The following is a 17,809-nucleotide window of genomic DNA, read 5'->3' on the forward strand; positions in this document are numbered from 1 at the left end:
CAACAATTGAATATTTTTATAACATTTGAGAAATAAGTAGGCTACAAAATGACTTCCAATTTTATTAAGTCTTGAAATGTTTAAACTAGCAATATAATTGTAATTTAGCTAACGCTTTTATTTTTAGTTTGGATTAGTAGAGTCAGGGTGTTGTGGTGATAAGGGGATGTTATATTATTTAATATAAATAAACTACTATGCTATGCCCCATTGACTGCTATTATGTATTTTATCGTGGAAAACAATTGTTGTGACTGTCATGGAGGGGTTAAGGGTGGTTTTAAAAAAAATATTTGAATTGATAAAATAATTCAAATGGCTTTTCAATGACTTATATTCAATTAAAAAATATGAAAATGAGTGTAATTGATGGTTCCCAAACAGCTTTAATTTTGTAAAATGTAGCCATAATTTTATCGCATGCCATATTTTTTTTAAAGATAAAAAAAAAAAAAAAAATAGTATGATTACATAGACTTTTCAAGCCTATTGAATCCTAAAATATCAATGAACTGGCTCAATACTTGTTACAATAATATCAATAGTTTCTCTATTATCATATTGGATAGTTTAAATAAAAATTTAGTTTTAAACCAAAAGAATCTCATTTTGAGTGATCTTTGTATGCTGGAATTGCTTATCATACGTGAAGTCTTTTACATAAATAAATCCCCAGTTAAATAAAATATTTTGACAATATCAATATAAATAATAAACATTACATTATAACAAGGAATTTTGTTTTTAAATAAGTCAGGTATGTATGGCAAGAGAGAAGGTCATGGAGTAATTTATTCATAAATACCAACACATATAACTGCACCTACACAGTCCTCTCCAAGAGTACATATAAAATTTCAATGTTCTTAGTAAGGAGATCAGGGGTCAGAACTCATCTTTCATGGTTAGCTAACTAAACTTTAATTTGTCTTTTGTGAAGAGGGATGGTGTGGTCGAATGGTAGAGCTTCCAATGAAAGTCTCAAGTTCAGTGAAACAAAGACTGCAAAGCATAGTTCTGACTATACAATTATATTCCTAGGTCAACTGAAATAGATGAACTCTTGGCTTAAATGGGAAAAGATGAGGATTACAAAGAAAAGTGTTGGGTAAAAATCACTATGGTACACATTCCATCAAATATTGAGGGGGTTAGGATGGGTGTGGTTTATCCTTGTGTTGTATGGGGTAGGGGTGGGATAGAATGAATGAAGATATTTGTGTATTTCTCTTTTAAATTATGTGATTCCCATTTTGTATTAGGAATTATCTCAAAGCATTTCGTATTATGCTTTGGGGGGGGAGGTGACACTACAGAGCCTGGTAGTGTTCTATTATAAGAGGGGTGTTGGTACTTCATATGGTGTAGAAGGATTGGGGGTCGATAGAGCATACCCTATTATTGTACCCTATTATTGTATTACATATAGACATGATGCAATACCACAAGATCATACTAAATAACTTAAATAATTATTAAAATGTAAGTTTTTTTTGCTTTTAAATAGTGGAAACAAAATCACATTTTGCTTTCATTGAACAAAAATTTCAATATTGCACAGGTAAAAAATTTCACATATTAATTAACCAATCAAATTAAACCGTCATTTATTCCACAGCAACCGAAACCGCCATCGAAGATTTTTCACTCTCCATCCCAACTGAGATCCCGCTGTCTGTTCCATTGCGTTCCTTGTGTTTCTGCTTCTTGCGCAGGAACCTGCTGGTCTGCACGGTGGTTACAACAGAGGACGGCCGTGATTGAGCAAGGCTTGATCTGCCGCTGGAGTTGCTGTTGCTGAGGAGCAGCTTAGAGTCAGGGTTTTGTTCGTTGGCAGTCTGCTGGTTCTCGTGAATTTTTTCAGCTTCTGTAGCGAAGGGTTCTTCTTGACCATGAGCATAAACATATGCTACAAAATAAAATAAAATAAAATTATATATATATATATATATATATATATATATATATATATATATATATATATATATATATATATATAGATGGATAGATAGATAGATAGATAGATAGATAGATAGATAGATAGATAGATAGATAGATAGATAGATAGATAGATATATAGATAGATAGATAGATAGATAGAGTTAAATGACAAGATAACAACAGCAACTTTAAGTTATTTTCAGTATGGTGGTATTTCCAATTAAATTATCTATAACAAGCAGATTGTTAATGCATGGTTATCTATTCATTTTAAAACTGTTAGATCTAGATGAATCAAGAATTAGCATATGTACTGTTCACGAAAGAGAAAATCTTTTTTTCCATTTTATGTGCTGAATTTGTGGAAGAATTAATGTTGTTAAATATGACAAAACAATTAAAGTTCCCTTTTTTGAAGTATTTAGTATCTAAAATAATATTTTAGTTTTACGAATTATTAATTCACTAAAATGTTTTGATCTCTGATTTATTAAAAAGTTCCTTATTGCAGCTTTCAAGATTGCCAAGAAAAATTACCGGCAAAAGTGGAAAGAGCTTTCTGCTGCCCTATTTGTCTAGGGCACAAAAGGAAAAGATGATGAATTGCAGCGCTCACCGCAATTATTCCTTAAAAATTTTACTTAATTATCATCACAAGATGTTTTAGAAAAAAAAAAGATGACGATTACCCTTACTTTCAAATGATTTTCTAGCAGGCTTTTTAGGAAAATTAAACAACTTTAAGTTAGATAATCGGATCTGTAAATAAAAAAAATAATTTATTTCATTAATTTTTGTCAGGTAGCCTAGCACTTAGCAACAAAAAAATCTCTAAATTTAAAAAAAAAGCAACAAAAAACAATCTCTACATTAAAAAAAAAAAAGCTATTTAACTTAAAATTTATCAAAACTAAAATGTAAAAAGGATCTTCCTTTAAAAATGAAAGCAGTAAATTTAAAAAAAAAAGGGTAGCCTAGACATTAATAGCATCTATCCACAAGACTGATAAATGATCATAAAGATCTCTTTAGACAATTGCAACTTAACCCTGTCTTCAGACTTCAGATGTGTTGTATATATTAAAAATTATAAAAATAGAACAAGTTTTATAAAAATAATTAACTATTATTAACTCTAACTAAGGAGTTCACCATTCCTTTTAAAAATAAATAATCTAAAAATGCAGCATGTATTTGGTTTGAGCAATATAAAATAACTTACTGTTTTCTTTAACAAAACCATGAAAAGAACAATGGCAAGAATCTGAAAGAAAAAAATAGCCACATATATCAATATAGTAAAAATTGTGCCTAGGTATAAAAATAAATTAACATCATTTGCAGTAAAAAATATTCAGAAAAAAAAACTAAGTTCATAAAGTATAATTTAGAGGGTTATAGGTAAAAATAGCAGAGGAAGTAGAGATTGCCTGGCCAGTGGTCTACAACTGCCACTAACCTTGACCTATTCTATCTAGACCTAGTAGGTCTGTACTTAGAGTTGGTTAGATTCTTATTTTTTAGCTGACTATATTGGCTAATATGACCTCATATCCCATTAACCCTGAACCAAAAATGTGTAGAAATACTAACCCAGACTTAAAATTTACAGTTAAATTTACATAACACAAATATCTATTTCTTATAATAAATAATAATAACAATATATAATTTCTTATAAGAATGTATTTTTGAGTTCTTTAACTAAAAGATAGTTTAACAATGGGAACCCTACCACATCATAACAAGCCTCTATAAAAATCACTTACCATCATTATGTTGAAAAAGAGAACAAAGGCTTGCCCTGAATTAGCACTGTTATCGTTGTAAAGTATTCCAGCAAGAAAATTGCAAATGAGCAGCGCCAGAAGAATTTCATTGCGTGTTAGCTCAAACCTGAAGGAATACAAAAACATGTTTGACATATCAAGATAGAGAAATGGGCGGGGCATAATTATTTGGACATAAGGCACTGTATGGCTGAAAAAGAAAATTAATTTGCATCTATTATCAAATGAAAAGAGAATGTTTGAACTCACACTGTTGTATTGAAATACATTTATTCTTATTTTAATTATGTAAATTGTTATGAAAATTAATCTTCTAAACATCATTTGCTAAACATTTTTTTTATTACAAAGGGAAACTACCAAATAATATTAGCTGCAATATCATCCTAGTTTGGTTATGTCCCCTGACAAAATTGAATTTAAAAAAATAGGTGTTGAGGGTTGAAATGGGCTAAGAAAAATGTGACGTCATCTTTTCCAGTTCGTGCCCAAGTCATGTGGGGCAGATGAAGTAGAGTTGATCTGTTTCAAATAACCTTGGCAAATAGGGGGATAGTGTGGTCAGCACTATAACCTGGGATGAACTCAGAGGCGTAGCCACCCTTCCCGGCGCCCGGGGACAAACTTTTGATTTGCACCCCCCTCAAACTTTCGATTTGCACCCCCTTCAACCTTTCAATTTATTTTTCCAACCCATTTTGGCGCGCCCTAAGGTCGGCGCCCAGGGACATGTGTCCGTCCCCCCCCCCCCCCCCCCCGCTACGCCTCTGGATGAAGTAGAACATGGACACATGCCTTGTAGAGAAACTTGAACTTACATGTACTTCCTTCTATCTCTGTAGCACCATTCATCTTTCCACTTGGCCAACATTAACACCCCATATGCAACACAAGCTATGTGGCCCTACAGGAAACAAAACAAATTTTTTTTATCTCACAATAAAGGAGAGTTGTAGATGTAAATAATGAAACATTTTTCATTGTTATGGAATGAAAATTGACTGTTCACTTTCTTGTTAATTTAAATATTAATAAGAAGTTGAGTTGTTATGTGTGTAATAAACTGTCCAAAAAAAAAATTGCCAAACAAAAATTCATTAGACAGACTACAGAATACATAAGCTTAAAGCATAGCAGAATAGAGGTCATTAAAATGTGCCAGTTTGGATGTCATTAATCATCAATAAGTCCTGCTTTTAGAGGTGTGATCACCTATGTAAAATAGAGAACTGAATTATTACCATAAAATATTACCATGGATGACTATTCTTAAATCTTTAACTGTTTTAACTATTTTCTTATTTTGTTTATTTTCACATTTGCGAATTGCACCCCCCCCCCCCCCTTCATGTAGTTGTTAAACAGATTTTTCTTTATGGTAAAAAAACTGAACATAATTAACATAATAAAGATTGTAAAAATTGTCTAATAACTAACTGTAATTAACATAATTATTGAGATAAGGACACTGTAAAAATGGTCTGAGAACTAACTGTAATTAACATAACAACTGGAATAAAGAAAGTGTAAAAATGATCTAATAACTTACTGTAATTAACATAACAATTGGGATAAGGACACTGTAAAAATGGTGTTGAGATGGTGTCCACCAACACCTGAAATAAACATAATACAGAATAATTATTTAAAAAGAAATTTACATAATTAATATTAATTAATTAATGAAAGATCAATACAGTACTACAACTTAAAATATATGTACAAGTAGAGATTATTATTGTGGCTATAATGTAAGTTTGGATAGTTAGGAAATAAATTGAAATACCAAATGCTGCAGGTTTTTTCATATCCAACTATCTCCAACATGATAACAACACAGAGAACAGTTATAGCTGGTAGAACTGTAAATAAAAGGGAGGCAATCAAAATATAATTCTCAACTTGCTAAAGGGAGATTAATTTATTAAATTTTAACTAATAGTATAGAGAAAAATATTATTAACAAAAATTATTATTTAGAAATGTAACATTAATCACAATGTTTACTGGCAAAAATAAATTATGGGGTATCTAAAGTATTTTAAATGATAGTAACTTCTTCTATGACACTTGACAAAGGGAAAGAAAAATCAGAACAGTTTGTTAATTTGTAATAGGCCAATCAATAATTTTGAAAGATTTATTTTAAAAAATTAAAGCAAAATTGAACAGATAATATAAACAAAATAATAAACAAAAGAAAAATATTTGCCTTCAGACTTAAAAACACCTAAGACTTCTAGTGCTTTAGTATATGCCTACATCAGGTAAAAATCAAATCTTAAAATGATAAACATATAAAAAAACAACTAACCCCAGCCAAAGAAAACAAATTTATCCATCCTCTTCATGAACTGTGAATGAGTTTGAGCATGGATGTCCGTGATGATTTGGATAACATCAAGCACAAGGAATGTAAAGCCAGAGAGGGTAAAAAACTGCAACAATAATCTTCCTGCTGTGCATATTGACTGAAAGATTTTAAAATATATTTAAATAATTGATTGAAAAAACTAGCAACAATCTTCCAACTGTGCCTGAAATTTAAAAAAAAAAATTTAAATGTATGATTGAAAAAAAATGTAATAACAATCTTCCAACTGTGGATATAGACTGAAAGTTTTAAAAATATATTTACATATTTGATTGAAAAAATTAGCAAAAATCTTCCCACAGTGCACATAAACTGAAAGTTTTAGAATATTTTTTAACATATGATTAATTAAATACATTTTAAAAAAAAATCAACCAATTATTAAAATAGCATTTGGAAGTTTTTTTAGTGTCAAACAAACAGACTTCCATTATTAGGTAACATTAAAGTATATTTATTTTCTAAGGGCTATTTAAAAATCGATTGTTTTGAATCCTATTTGAAGGTTGAGTAAATTACACTGAACAACCACTGAACATTATAGTTCCCACAGAAAATATCCCAAGGCACTTGTTGGTTATACAAATGAGCTAATGCCAAATCAATACAGTTTTATCTGTTCCATATCTAGAATGCTTTCCTTGATACCAAAGTCATCCTTGTAATATAATATACGCTACTATTGATTATGAAGTGGTAAGTTTAAAACTTTGATCAAGAACCCCGAAAGTAAAAAAAAAAAATACAAACCTCTTTTGTGCTGCCAGCTAGACATAAAAGGCAAATCAAATTGAGGCCCAAAATGGACAAAATGAAATGTATATGAATGTAATTTTTCTCTTCATAGAAGAACCTGTAGATAAATATAATACTATATAATATGCGCTGATAATACAGCATAAAAACTTAGCAAGTTTTAAAAAATAGTTTTACAAATATTATTTCAACGTATTGTAAAAATTTAATTTGTTATTAAAATATACAAGTTTCATCTGATTAATTCTAAACTAATGAAAAATATATTAAGACAAGCAGTAAAGATTAACAACTTTTATTTAGTATGAAAAAGAAATCTAAATAATAACTAATCTACTTAAACTGTGTTGTGTCCCCCCCCCCCCCCCCCAATTAAAAAGGAAACAATTCATTAAAATATAGACTCTAGGTGTAATTCAACCAGTTACCCGGAATTAGAAGAAATAGTATTTCCCACTATAAAAAGTGTCCGGGTGTGATCCACCGTTTCCCGGGGACAGGGTACCAAATATGTTGCCGGGGAGGGTGTCAAAAGGTCATTTACCTCCAAGAACAGGCATATGTGAAAGACACCAGAACCATGGCTATCACAGACATGACACAAGCCACCAACAGGACCTGGTGGGCATCTTGGGCTGCTAAAGCATTATTCTGTTGGAATAGGAAAAATATGAAACAATTTGTATAGAGCAAAATAAAATAGTTAATGAGACATAAATGTTAGGCTGAATTTTGCTACTACCTTTATAAATTTTAAAAGTTCTGAATATTGTCAGAACCTTAAAATATTTCCATTAATATGCATTTTTTAACTTATGTAGTTGCAAGAAATTGTATGTCTTTGATTTAACAATGAATGACTCTTTTCTTTCACCCTCCTGAATGTAAACTGGCTCTATGACTCATGTAAATAAAAGTTTTTAACTCACCTGAATGTAGACTGGTTCTCTGACCACAGAAAATAAAAGTTTTTAACTCACCTGAATGTAGACTGGTTCTCTGACCCATGTCAATAAAAGTTTTTCACCCACCTGAATGTAAACTTGCTCTATGACCCATGTAAATAAAAGCTTTTAACTCACCTGAATGTAAATTGGCTGTCTGACCACAGTAAATAAAAGCTTTTAACTCACCTGAATGTAAACTGGCTCTATGACCCATGTAAATAAAAGCTTTTAACTCACCTGAATGTAAACTGGCTCTATGACCACTGTAAAATGGCCAGGTAATCGACACAGACAATGAGTCTGTGTGGACGAAGTGTTGAGCACTGTACAGGATGTTTTTACCCAGGACCCATGGGGCAGTTCACTGTAGATAACAGCATATTATAGTTGAAATAGTTTAAATTTTTTTAAACCAAATGAGGTATATGAACTAAATTAGTAACACAATAATTGAAATTTCTACCTGAAGATTACAGAATAAGAGACAACAAAAGAAATTCTGACAGAAATTTTCAATGAATTGCTGGTATATTTCCTGAATTAGCACATATTTTGTGTGTCTAATATAATGAAAAATTAAGGTAGAAAAAGCAATTATTTCTGCTTATTTTAAATCAAATTTTTTAAGTTTTAAAAAATTATCCACATATAAATTTAAAGTCATTATTATATTATTGGAAGAAAATCAAGCCTATAAAAGAACTAATAAATAATTTGTGTTATTTAAGAAAATGAAATACTTCTAAATCAGTGTCTTGACATGAAATAAAAAAACACAAAAGTAGGTTGAAATTTAATGGCGCTACTTATTTAGGTAAATTATACAGCTTGATTGAGTTAAGATACAAGGCCTCACTGTTTTCAACCAGCTGACAGATACTCTAAGGATATAGCTGGATAAAAAAGGTCCTGGAGTTTTTTTTAATACTTTTATTTTCAATGAAAAAAATTACATCAACATTTGTGTGTGTATGCCAAAGTGAACATTCTTATATAAAAAAATAAACACATGATGGGAACTCGGGATATAGACATGAATTTTAATCCATTTTAAATACTTTAACTTTTCAAAATAGAATTAAATCTCGTAGAAAAAAGAATTGCACATCAGTGAATGCCAAATAAAATGTGCATAATAGTGCGGAATATTATTAGTACTTTATAAATTTACATTAGCTTTTTTGAGAAATCGGAAATAGCGTAAATTAGTACTTCCGGTCAACGGAAATTACTCAAAATTTTAAAGAAGGTAGAGAATTAGATCTTTTACTTGCATATTTTTAGTACTTAATAAATTTACAATCGCTTTTTTGAGAAATCGGAAATAGCGTAAATTAGTACTTCCGGTCAATGGAAATTACTCAAAATTTTAAAGAAGGTAGAGAATTAGATCTTTTACTTGCATGTGAAATCTCATTTATCTATCTGAAATAGTACTCAAGTTATAGGCTTTTGGTCAATTCTAAGTTAAAAAAAGTACCACTTACGGTTATCGGAAATCGCTCAAAAGTTGATACGGATCTATGATTTTGATAAAATACTTATATATGAAATTTCATCAACCTAGCTGTAATGATACTCAAGTTATCGTGTTTACAGACACACAGACACATACACACAGACATAATTGCAAAGTCCAGTTTTCTGTAACTCATAAAACGCCAAAAAGTTTATGTATTTGTATTTCGGATGTCGACAAAATGAGGTGTAAAACGGTGAAAACTCAAAATTCATGATATTGTTGTGCGTAATTACATGACACACGAGAAAGTAAAATTCTTGTTTTACATGTACCAGATGAGCAATTGTTAGGACGAACATTCACAAGTCTACAAATTGACTATTTAAGAAAGCTAATAGTTTTCTATTTAAATCAGAGCCAAATCATAATTCCACAATTTATGGAATATAAAGTTGAGACAGAAATCTCATACAATTTTTAAATTCTTCTGTTTTGATAATAATAAACAATGACATTTAATTTTATTCTCTTTTTATTGAATTTATCTGTAATTTAAATAACTTTAGGATCACGATTATAGGTTGTGTCCCTTGTAAACTTTTGATATATTAAAATGGGAAGTAACCTAATTTAATAATCGATGTCAACATTTAAAATACTAAACATTATATCTTAACTTTGAAAGCAATGTAATTATAGGCCCATACATATCATATATAATAGTGAATACTACGATTCGGTACATATATATTTACTTTTGGTTAAATATCTACTTTTGGTTGAATAATTTCAACAGGCTAGTGTGCTTCCCAGTTAGCAAAAACCGCTTCTTTAAATATACACAGATTATTTTAAAGTAACTTACGCAACAGCTCTTTCCCAGGAATAACAAATTGTTGAATTCAAAGGTGCATCCTGTTTTACATATGTAATCACACTTTAAACAAGACAAGGCAAAGAAAGATAACTCATAGTGCATTTAAGTTCAAAATATATTTTAAAAAAAAACAGATTATAGTCCTATGAAAACTTATTAAAAATTAATAATAATCTATAAGTTATTTAAGGCCAATGCAGGCTATTTGTATGAAGTACCTTTTGTAGCTCATGAGGAATGGTGATGTTGACATATTTAGAGCCTTCGGATAATGGTAGGTATGAGAAAACATTGGAAACGAACACCAAGTCTTCACTGAAAAAAAAACCCAGGAATTTGGATACAAAGGTAAAAAGGTAGGTAAGTTGAAAACATGATTTCAGGCCTGAGTCAGTGAAATAAAGTGGTATGGGGATGGGGGCATAGGCACTTTGACCTCTTCTCTCCCCATTGGCACAATTTGGCACAAAACATCAAACATATAAATATTTTGTTTTTATCAAACAGTGATTTAAAAAAAAAAAAAATTAAATGAAATGTATCAAAACAAGACATCTTGATCTTTTTAAAAAAAAGTATAATTTGCATAAAATATATTTTTAAATATGAGATATGTCCTACTGAAATTAAGTTTAAAAAATTAATGTTAAACGTTTAAAGTGTGACATTGCAATTTTTAAGTGTCCCTACAACCACGCCACCCCCCACCCTACTTAAGTCCAAACCCCCATCCACTAGGCTTATAACATCAATTATGGATCACCCCTAACTGATAATGAAGATTTATATAATTATTTTGGTTACAACCCATTACCAACTCATTGTCACTTCAGTTTTAAAAGTTGAAAAAAATTTAGCAATTTGACTTACATTTTCCTGTCTGCTTTACTTAACAGAGGCAACAAAGCTTGGTTAAACTCAACAACCATGGTCTGTGTAGATGAATCACTAGGGTCATCTTGAAAAAATTATAAAATTATTTTTTAAAAATAATTCTAGAGTAACAATTTCTTTTTTCCCTTTTTAAAAAAAAAAAAAATTAAAATTTCATAAATACATTAATAGTACATTATTTCAAAATCATACAAATATTGGGTTGTAATGGCAGTTGTTTGGTTGGGAGAAAATTTTATAATTAAGCAGGCCCTAGTTTAAGCACTAACATCTACAATTAAGCCTACAAGGAGTGCTATAAAATTTTTTTTTTTTTTTTCTTTCCATAATCTGTTTTGCTGCTCAATTTTATTTTTAAATGTACAGTAACAATAGAAGTAATAAAAAACAGAATCAAATAAAACATCAAATAAATACATTAAAAATAATTAGAAGTTTGGTAAACATTTGGTTAGTCTGCTCTCAAAATATAAATTCTTAAAACGGAATGTAAAAGTTAAAAGTGAAATATAAGCTTTAAGTATCTCATACATCAACATTTAAAAGAGATAATTAAAAAAATTATTTAGAATATTGCTTTACCTACCATCTGAAAGTGATCTTTTAATTTTACGCTGGGTAGGAATACCATTTTTTGAATACTCAAAGAACTTTGTGCCTGGGTCCAAGTGTACAAGTTTCAAATCTAAAAAACAAATTCCATATTCAGCTTGCAGGGTAATGGGAAATATTTTAGTACTGGAACAAGTAATAATTAATTAAATAATTATAAATAAAATGCTGGGTGTAATTGAATAAATAACGTCATGCTTTTCTTGTGACAAATTTACCCCCCTTCTAAAATGACAAAAATTTAGAACCCACCTAAAATGACATCGAATAAAGCCTACCCCCACCTCCCCATATTTTGATTGATTTTTTTAACTTGATTCATTTTTTTCAGAAATATTAATGAGCAAGGTACCAGTTCAACAAGGTTAAAATCTAAAAATAAAAAATTGTAAGAAAAACGGGTAAGCAGAAAAAGAAGTACAAGCACAACCTTCTTACCAATCAAATTTGTCTTTACTTCTGTAGGATCAGTCAAGTTTAACCTGATTAAGTCACTTAAAAGTTCAAAAATTTGAATCATGTGTCCACCAATCATAACATCCTAGGGATTAGGAAAACAAACGCTCAGAAATTATAAAACTTTTAAACACAGATAAGGTTCCAAAATTCTAGGCTTAATGTTTACTCTAAGTGAACTATTTTAAAAGAACGATAATGTTCAAAACTTTAAGGCTTAATGTACTTTACAGTGATCTTTTATGCTTTTTAAAAATAAAGTTCAATATTATGCAATATAAATACTAAAAATATGTGTTTTTAAAACAAAGTACCCTTTTTTCATCAATAGTTAAATGTACAGTCTCTTCAAGGATAGTGTTGACAAAGTCCAACAACTCCTGTGATAAGAATTGAATTAAAAGATCTAAACACATCAATTTGATAAATGAAAAAAATTTACAAGGTAAATGTTTACATTTGTTAATATTCAACATAACATTTCTGCCATTACCAATGCAATGGTGTATATGTATTGAAATGATTACTATTCTGTCATGTATTTTAAAATGGAAAATGTTTACATTTGTTAATATTTGACATACTATCTCTGTCCTTGTTAATGCAATGGTGTATTTGTATCTAAATAATTACTAATCTGTCATGTTTTTTTTTAAATATATAAATTTGCCTGCTCATAATATTTAGCATAAATGTAATTTTTTTTTAGGAGCCAGAAAAAAAATCTTACAGTCAAATTAAACATGGTGTTTAAAAATGGAGGGTAATCTCTAGCAGTTTTAAGCGCCATTCTCAAATTTTTTGTAGAAATTTCCAAATCTCCTGCAAACATATTTGACCTTGCCTGCTGGATTATTTCATACAGCTCTTGGTAAAGCTCGTACAGGGGTTTCACTTGGTAGCCTAGTTGTATTTTCATCAACTAGAATAGTAAACAAAAAATAATTTTTTGAGGCAACATCTAGAAAAATAAATACGTAATGGAGGTAATTTTTGTAGTAATGTAGAAATGTAGACTTTTATCAACAAGAAAAAATTGTAAAATTATTTGTAAAATGAATCATTGTCTATATTTTAACAAGATAATTATTAAATTCTCATCAATTTAATTTTATTATTTTGTAATATTAAAGAATAAATGAACCTCATTACTAAATGTGCTATTTTTACGTTTTCTTTTCTTTACATGGGACATCTTTCATTAAAAATGTTAAAGATACTAAGAATTGGCAGAGGGTTTAACATTTTGGTGGGGCTCATCTAGAAAAGAACCCCCAAACCTACCATATCAAACACATGTATCAGATAAACAGACCGAAAAGAACCCCCAAACCTACCATATCAAACACATGTATCAGATAAACAGACTGAAAAGAACCCCCAAACCTACCATATCAAACACATGTATCAGATAAACAGACTGAAAAGAACCCCCAAACCTACCATATCAAACACATGTATCAGATAAACAGACTGGCATTTGGAAAAGTTGGGGACTCCCCACGTACACACTGAGTTCTGACACACACAGTTCCTTCTCGCTGTTCCTAAAACATTTGAACATAAAAACTATGCATGAGTTTCAAGCAGTCAAATTTAAATTTAATATTCAAAATGTACTTACGATTTGCAACAAAACATTCAATTAAGTTTAGTATAACTATTTAATTCAAATGATAGAGCATAGTAGTTTTTAATAATTTTAATAATTATAACTGAAATACCTCATTCCATTGGCAAATAGATGTTTAAAAGCTACACAAAATGTTTTTAAAAAGTAAAAAGTTACATTGCAGTGTTGCAGGTTACATATGCATGTTAAATATTTAAGAAATTTGATTTTTTTTTTAATTTAAAGAACATGAATTATTATGTTAAATAAAAGTTTATGTTCTGCATCTAAAGATTATATAATTATAAAGGATTGGAATTATTATAGTTTTGCATACAATACTGATGTTATACATAGTATACACATATAAACATATATATATATATATATATATATATATATATATATATATATATATATATATATATATATATATATACATATTGCATACAAAAAATAAACAATAATACTGATTTTTAAAAGTTTCATGGATATAAATCTAAAGTTATATATATATATATATATATATATATATATATATATATATATATATATATATATATATATATATATATATATATATATATATATATATATATATATAATCTACAAAACAGTAGAATAATATTTATTTAAGTTGTAAGCAAATAGCTGCAAATGAGTGAAAATATTTTCCCTGTTTAAGCATAAAAAGCTGAAATAAAATTTAAAATTTCCCTAGCTTTCTTGAAAATAAAATGTATTGTCCCCTACAATTAAAGACAATGATATAGTTACAAAGTTACAATTGACAATGAAATTATGCAGGTTTTTGTTTTTGCCTAATGATAAAGCTTCGCAAATCATTTGTAAAAGAAAAAATAGGCCTAGCACTACATTAATTATTAATTAATTATTTGAAATAATTCAATTGCAAATGTAAACAAACTTAAACACAAAATAAATGGAAATATGTTTAATTATTTAATTTATTTATAGTTTTAAATATTTTATGAAAAATAGATGTATGTAGATCTAGTTGAATAAGTATATTAAATGATGACAAGAGATGAAATGATAAGCACGTATTGTGTAGGATTTAGGTGATGATTTACAACAGTGAATATAATAACTCATTTAACTGTAATAAGCATCTGAATGAAGCACCACTGTAAGGCCGATAAACGTCACTCACACGTAACAAACTTTACCAGGGTTAGGTGCCCACGATAGGGAAGAAAATGAGTGGAAACCAGATAAACTAAAACTAAAAGGGATCAAAATCCATTTTTGTTTGGCTCACCATGGTATGCATAGATTGTGATAACTTTAAATTTGGCTAGAGAAAAATGAAATAAACACAATAATCTATAGTTAGACGTCGAAATTTAGATATTATAGTCCAATGTTGAATACAATACAATGACTACTAGTCTACTTCTATTCAGTATTTTCTTGCATCTGCATAGATTCAACAGATCTTCAAACATTCATCAATTAAATTAATATGACAATAACTTTTTAACTATTTCAAAATCCGGAGATTTGTTTTTTTTTTCGTTTAAAAAACAAGTTAATAAAAAGTCTAGTGACAATTTAAGCGCAATTTCCTTATGTTATCTAAAAATAGATAGTGATCACAAAGACGTATAATGCTGGGGTGCGTTCAAGCTAGGAGAACGATCGGTTTGTAGGTGTTTATGTAATTTTAAATTTTTTTTGTGACCGAACGAAAGGATATTTTTGAAAACTTTCTTCGGCAATATTGTTCTAAATTATGGCAGGAATCGATTGGTAAATGTTTCAAGTCGCTAAGTGGTCTGGTTGCCGAGATATGGGCAAAAAAACTGAATTTTTTCGAGTTTTTTGGCTTTTCCGGGAAATCCAGGAAGGAATTCCGGGAATTTTTTTGGCCCACAATCAGCCTTGGAACTTGCTTAACATATTTGCTTTTGGAACTAGTCCTCGATATTGCTTCGTTGAGGAGGAGATACGACTTAAAGCTGCTAAAGCTGCGGACACACATCCACCCAGAAATGACGAGTTAATAATCACAATCCCAGTATGGACATTGCGCTAAAAAGTTACTGGTATAAACTTAACTTGCCAGCAAAATATTTTAAACTAGATTAGACAAAAATAGAAAATAATTTTTCAGCGTAGACCAAGAAATCTTATAGATCTAGAATCTAGTACACGATCGTAGTTAGTGGACAGTGGACAGGAATGTTGCTGTGTGGAATGAATAATAAATTAGGACCGTGGCTTCCTGTACCAACGTTAAAGTAAGGAAATGGAATATATTGCTTTCCCGACTAGACAGAGGCGGCGAAAAGACATACGTTATAGGATCAATTACTAATTCATGGAAAATACCCGTACAGGATATGATAAGGTCATTATATCAATCATAATAAAAGTACAACAGCATAAAGACTTTATAAATTAAGAGACAGTTACTATTTTTTAAAGCACTGTAACTGTCGTCCCAATATAAATACAAAATGCTAGTTTATGTAGTTTTTGGCAATGTCCGTTTAGTTATTAAGTAGGATACGTGTTCCCTTTATAATTTATATTAAGCTTATTAATATTATTTCCCTTAAAAGTTTAAACTCAGTTCTATTTAAAAGCTTACCACAGTTAAACAAAGGTGCATAACCTATTCATATTAGCCCTGCTTTTTACAAGTAAGCTCTAATATTTTCGACAATGTACTCATCATAAAAACTAGTAAACATTTACGAGCACAAATATAAATTTGCAAAATTTTGCAAAAAATCTGGCATTAAACTTGTGTTAACACATTTCGTTTTATTTTTTTATTTTAAAAAAAGCTAAATATGGAGAAAACATTAAGACCCGAAAAATATGTAATTCGACTAGATATAATACGCTCGCATGGAGACAAGCTTCTAATTCAAAAGCTGAGCAACATTTAGAGAACTAGTTCAAGCACATTATAAGCTCACGTAAATATATACATTGTTATATTTAGCACTTATAGATGAAACACAACAATTATTTCACACAAATCACAAATCGAAAGTAGCAATTTGAACGAAATTGTCTCCCTCTATATAATTCACACTTTAGACCTTACTTAATAATAATTTTAAAAAATTAGTGATCTTGATTAAAATATATATTTTTTATCATAAAAAGACATTTATTGTAATTTTTAAATTCTGCTTTAGTTTTATAATGTAAAGTATCCTTTATATTTAAAAAAGAAAAACTGATTTTGATTTTTTGAATCTTCCTTAACTAAAAAGTGAATTTTAATAAAAATTCTTAAAAATAACCCACAATAGTCAAATCCTTAATGGCCATAACAATTTAGTGCTAGAAAAAATGTTAGCTAGTTAAAAAAATTTAAAATAAAAAAGTGTGCAAGTGCTAATATGAAGGGTTATGTGCCATAAATTCTTAACTGGAAAACTGGGTTAATTAATAAGAACTTTTAAAGAAAACAAATATTGCATTTATAAGTATACGAAATTGCATCCTAAATACAAACCTTTAACTGAAAAAAGGCAAAAGAAAATAAATAAAAAATTATTTACTAAGAGAGATTAGACAGAAGATTAACACAAAGTTTCAATGAAACACATGTTAAAGCTATTACTCTCTATGTGTGATTAATTAAAATAAGTGTTTATCTAAGATCTCAAGTAATGAGTAAAGATATTATTGTGTGCTTTAACTTTTAATCTAGTTAACTATACTAACTAATAAGTATGTATGTTTTAAATAATATAGTGTATCAAATAATATTATAAATAATATGACAGATATTTTTAGCAACATAAAGGCCCCTGCATACATTTTATAAAAACACTACAGCACCTAGAGTTTCTAAGTTTAACACCTTAAAGCCTTAAATCTACTTTTTTAAAAAACCCATCCTGGCATTTTCAAAATGTGAATGTGTGTTAATTGCGTGTGAATGAAACTAACTACTAATATTAATTGTGTGTGAATAATAAATATAATGCATGTACACATTAATAAGTTATAAATACCCAATCCCAGATAGTATCTATGAAAAATATAATGCATGTAGGTGTAGATATTAGCTAGATCTAAAACCCCATCCCCCAGATAAC

At 29.2% G+C, this 17,809-nt stretch overlaps 1 protein-coding gene across 1 annotated transcript in view; it reads right to left on the reverse strand.

The window, feature by feature from the left end:
- Positions 1-1,607: 1,607 nt before the first annotated feature.
- LOC131931993 (adhesion G protein-coupled receptor B2-like) overlaps positions 1,608-17,809 on the reverse strand; it is a 39,921-nt gene continuing 23,719 nt past the window's right edge. Inside the window, exons 14-34 of the mRNA XM_059288840.1 lie at positions 13,553-13,656; positions 12,840-13,031; positions 12,424-12,489; positions 12,092-12,194; positions 11,628-11,726; positions 11,018-11,105; positions 10,366-10,462; positions 10,136-10,185; positions 8,046-8,172; positions 7,893-7,909; positions 7,791-7,809; positions 7,406-7,512; positions 6,856-6,958; positions 6,046-6,202; positions 5,518-5,593; positions 5,281-5,347; positions 4,550-4,635; positions 3,711-3,837; positions 3,164-3,205; positions 2,637-2,700; positions 1,608-1,909 (exon numbers count right to left, since the gene is read on the reverse strand). Coding sequence (XP_059144823.1) covers positions 1,608-1,909; positions 2,637-2,700; positions 3,164-3,205; positions 3,711-3,837; positions 4,550-4,635; positions 5,281-5,347; positions 5,518-5,593; positions 6,046-6,202; positions 6,856-6,958; positions 7,406-7,512; positions 7,791-7,809; positions 7,893-7,909; positions 8,046-8,172; positions 10,136-10,185; positions 10,366-10,462; positions 11,018-11,105; positions 11,628-11,726; positions 12,092-12,194; positions 12,424-12,489; positions 12,840-13,031; positions 13,553-13,656 — 2,093 coding nt within the window. The remainder of the gene's footprint in view (positions 1,910-2,636; positions 2,701-3,163; positions 3,206-3,710; positions 3,838-4,549; positions 4,636-5,280; positions 5,348-5,517; positions 5,594-6,045; positions 6,203-6,855; positions 6,959-7,405; positions 7,513-7,790; positions 7,810-7,892; positions 7,910-8,045; positions 8,173-10,135; positions 10,186-10,365; positions 10,463-11,017; positions 11,106-11,627; positions 11,727-12,091; positions 12,195-12,423; positions 12,490-12,839; positions 13,032-13,552; positions 13,657-17,809) is intronic.

Source organism: Physella acuta, unplaced genomic scaffold (assembly GCF_028476545.2).
Source record: "Physella acuta isolate Inbredline_101_S28 unplaced genomic scaffold, ASM2847654v3 ptg002069l, whole genome shotgun sequence".
Classification (NCBI taxonomy): domain Eukaryota; kingdom Metazoa; phylum Mollusca; class Gastropoda; family Physidae; genus Physella; species Physella acuta.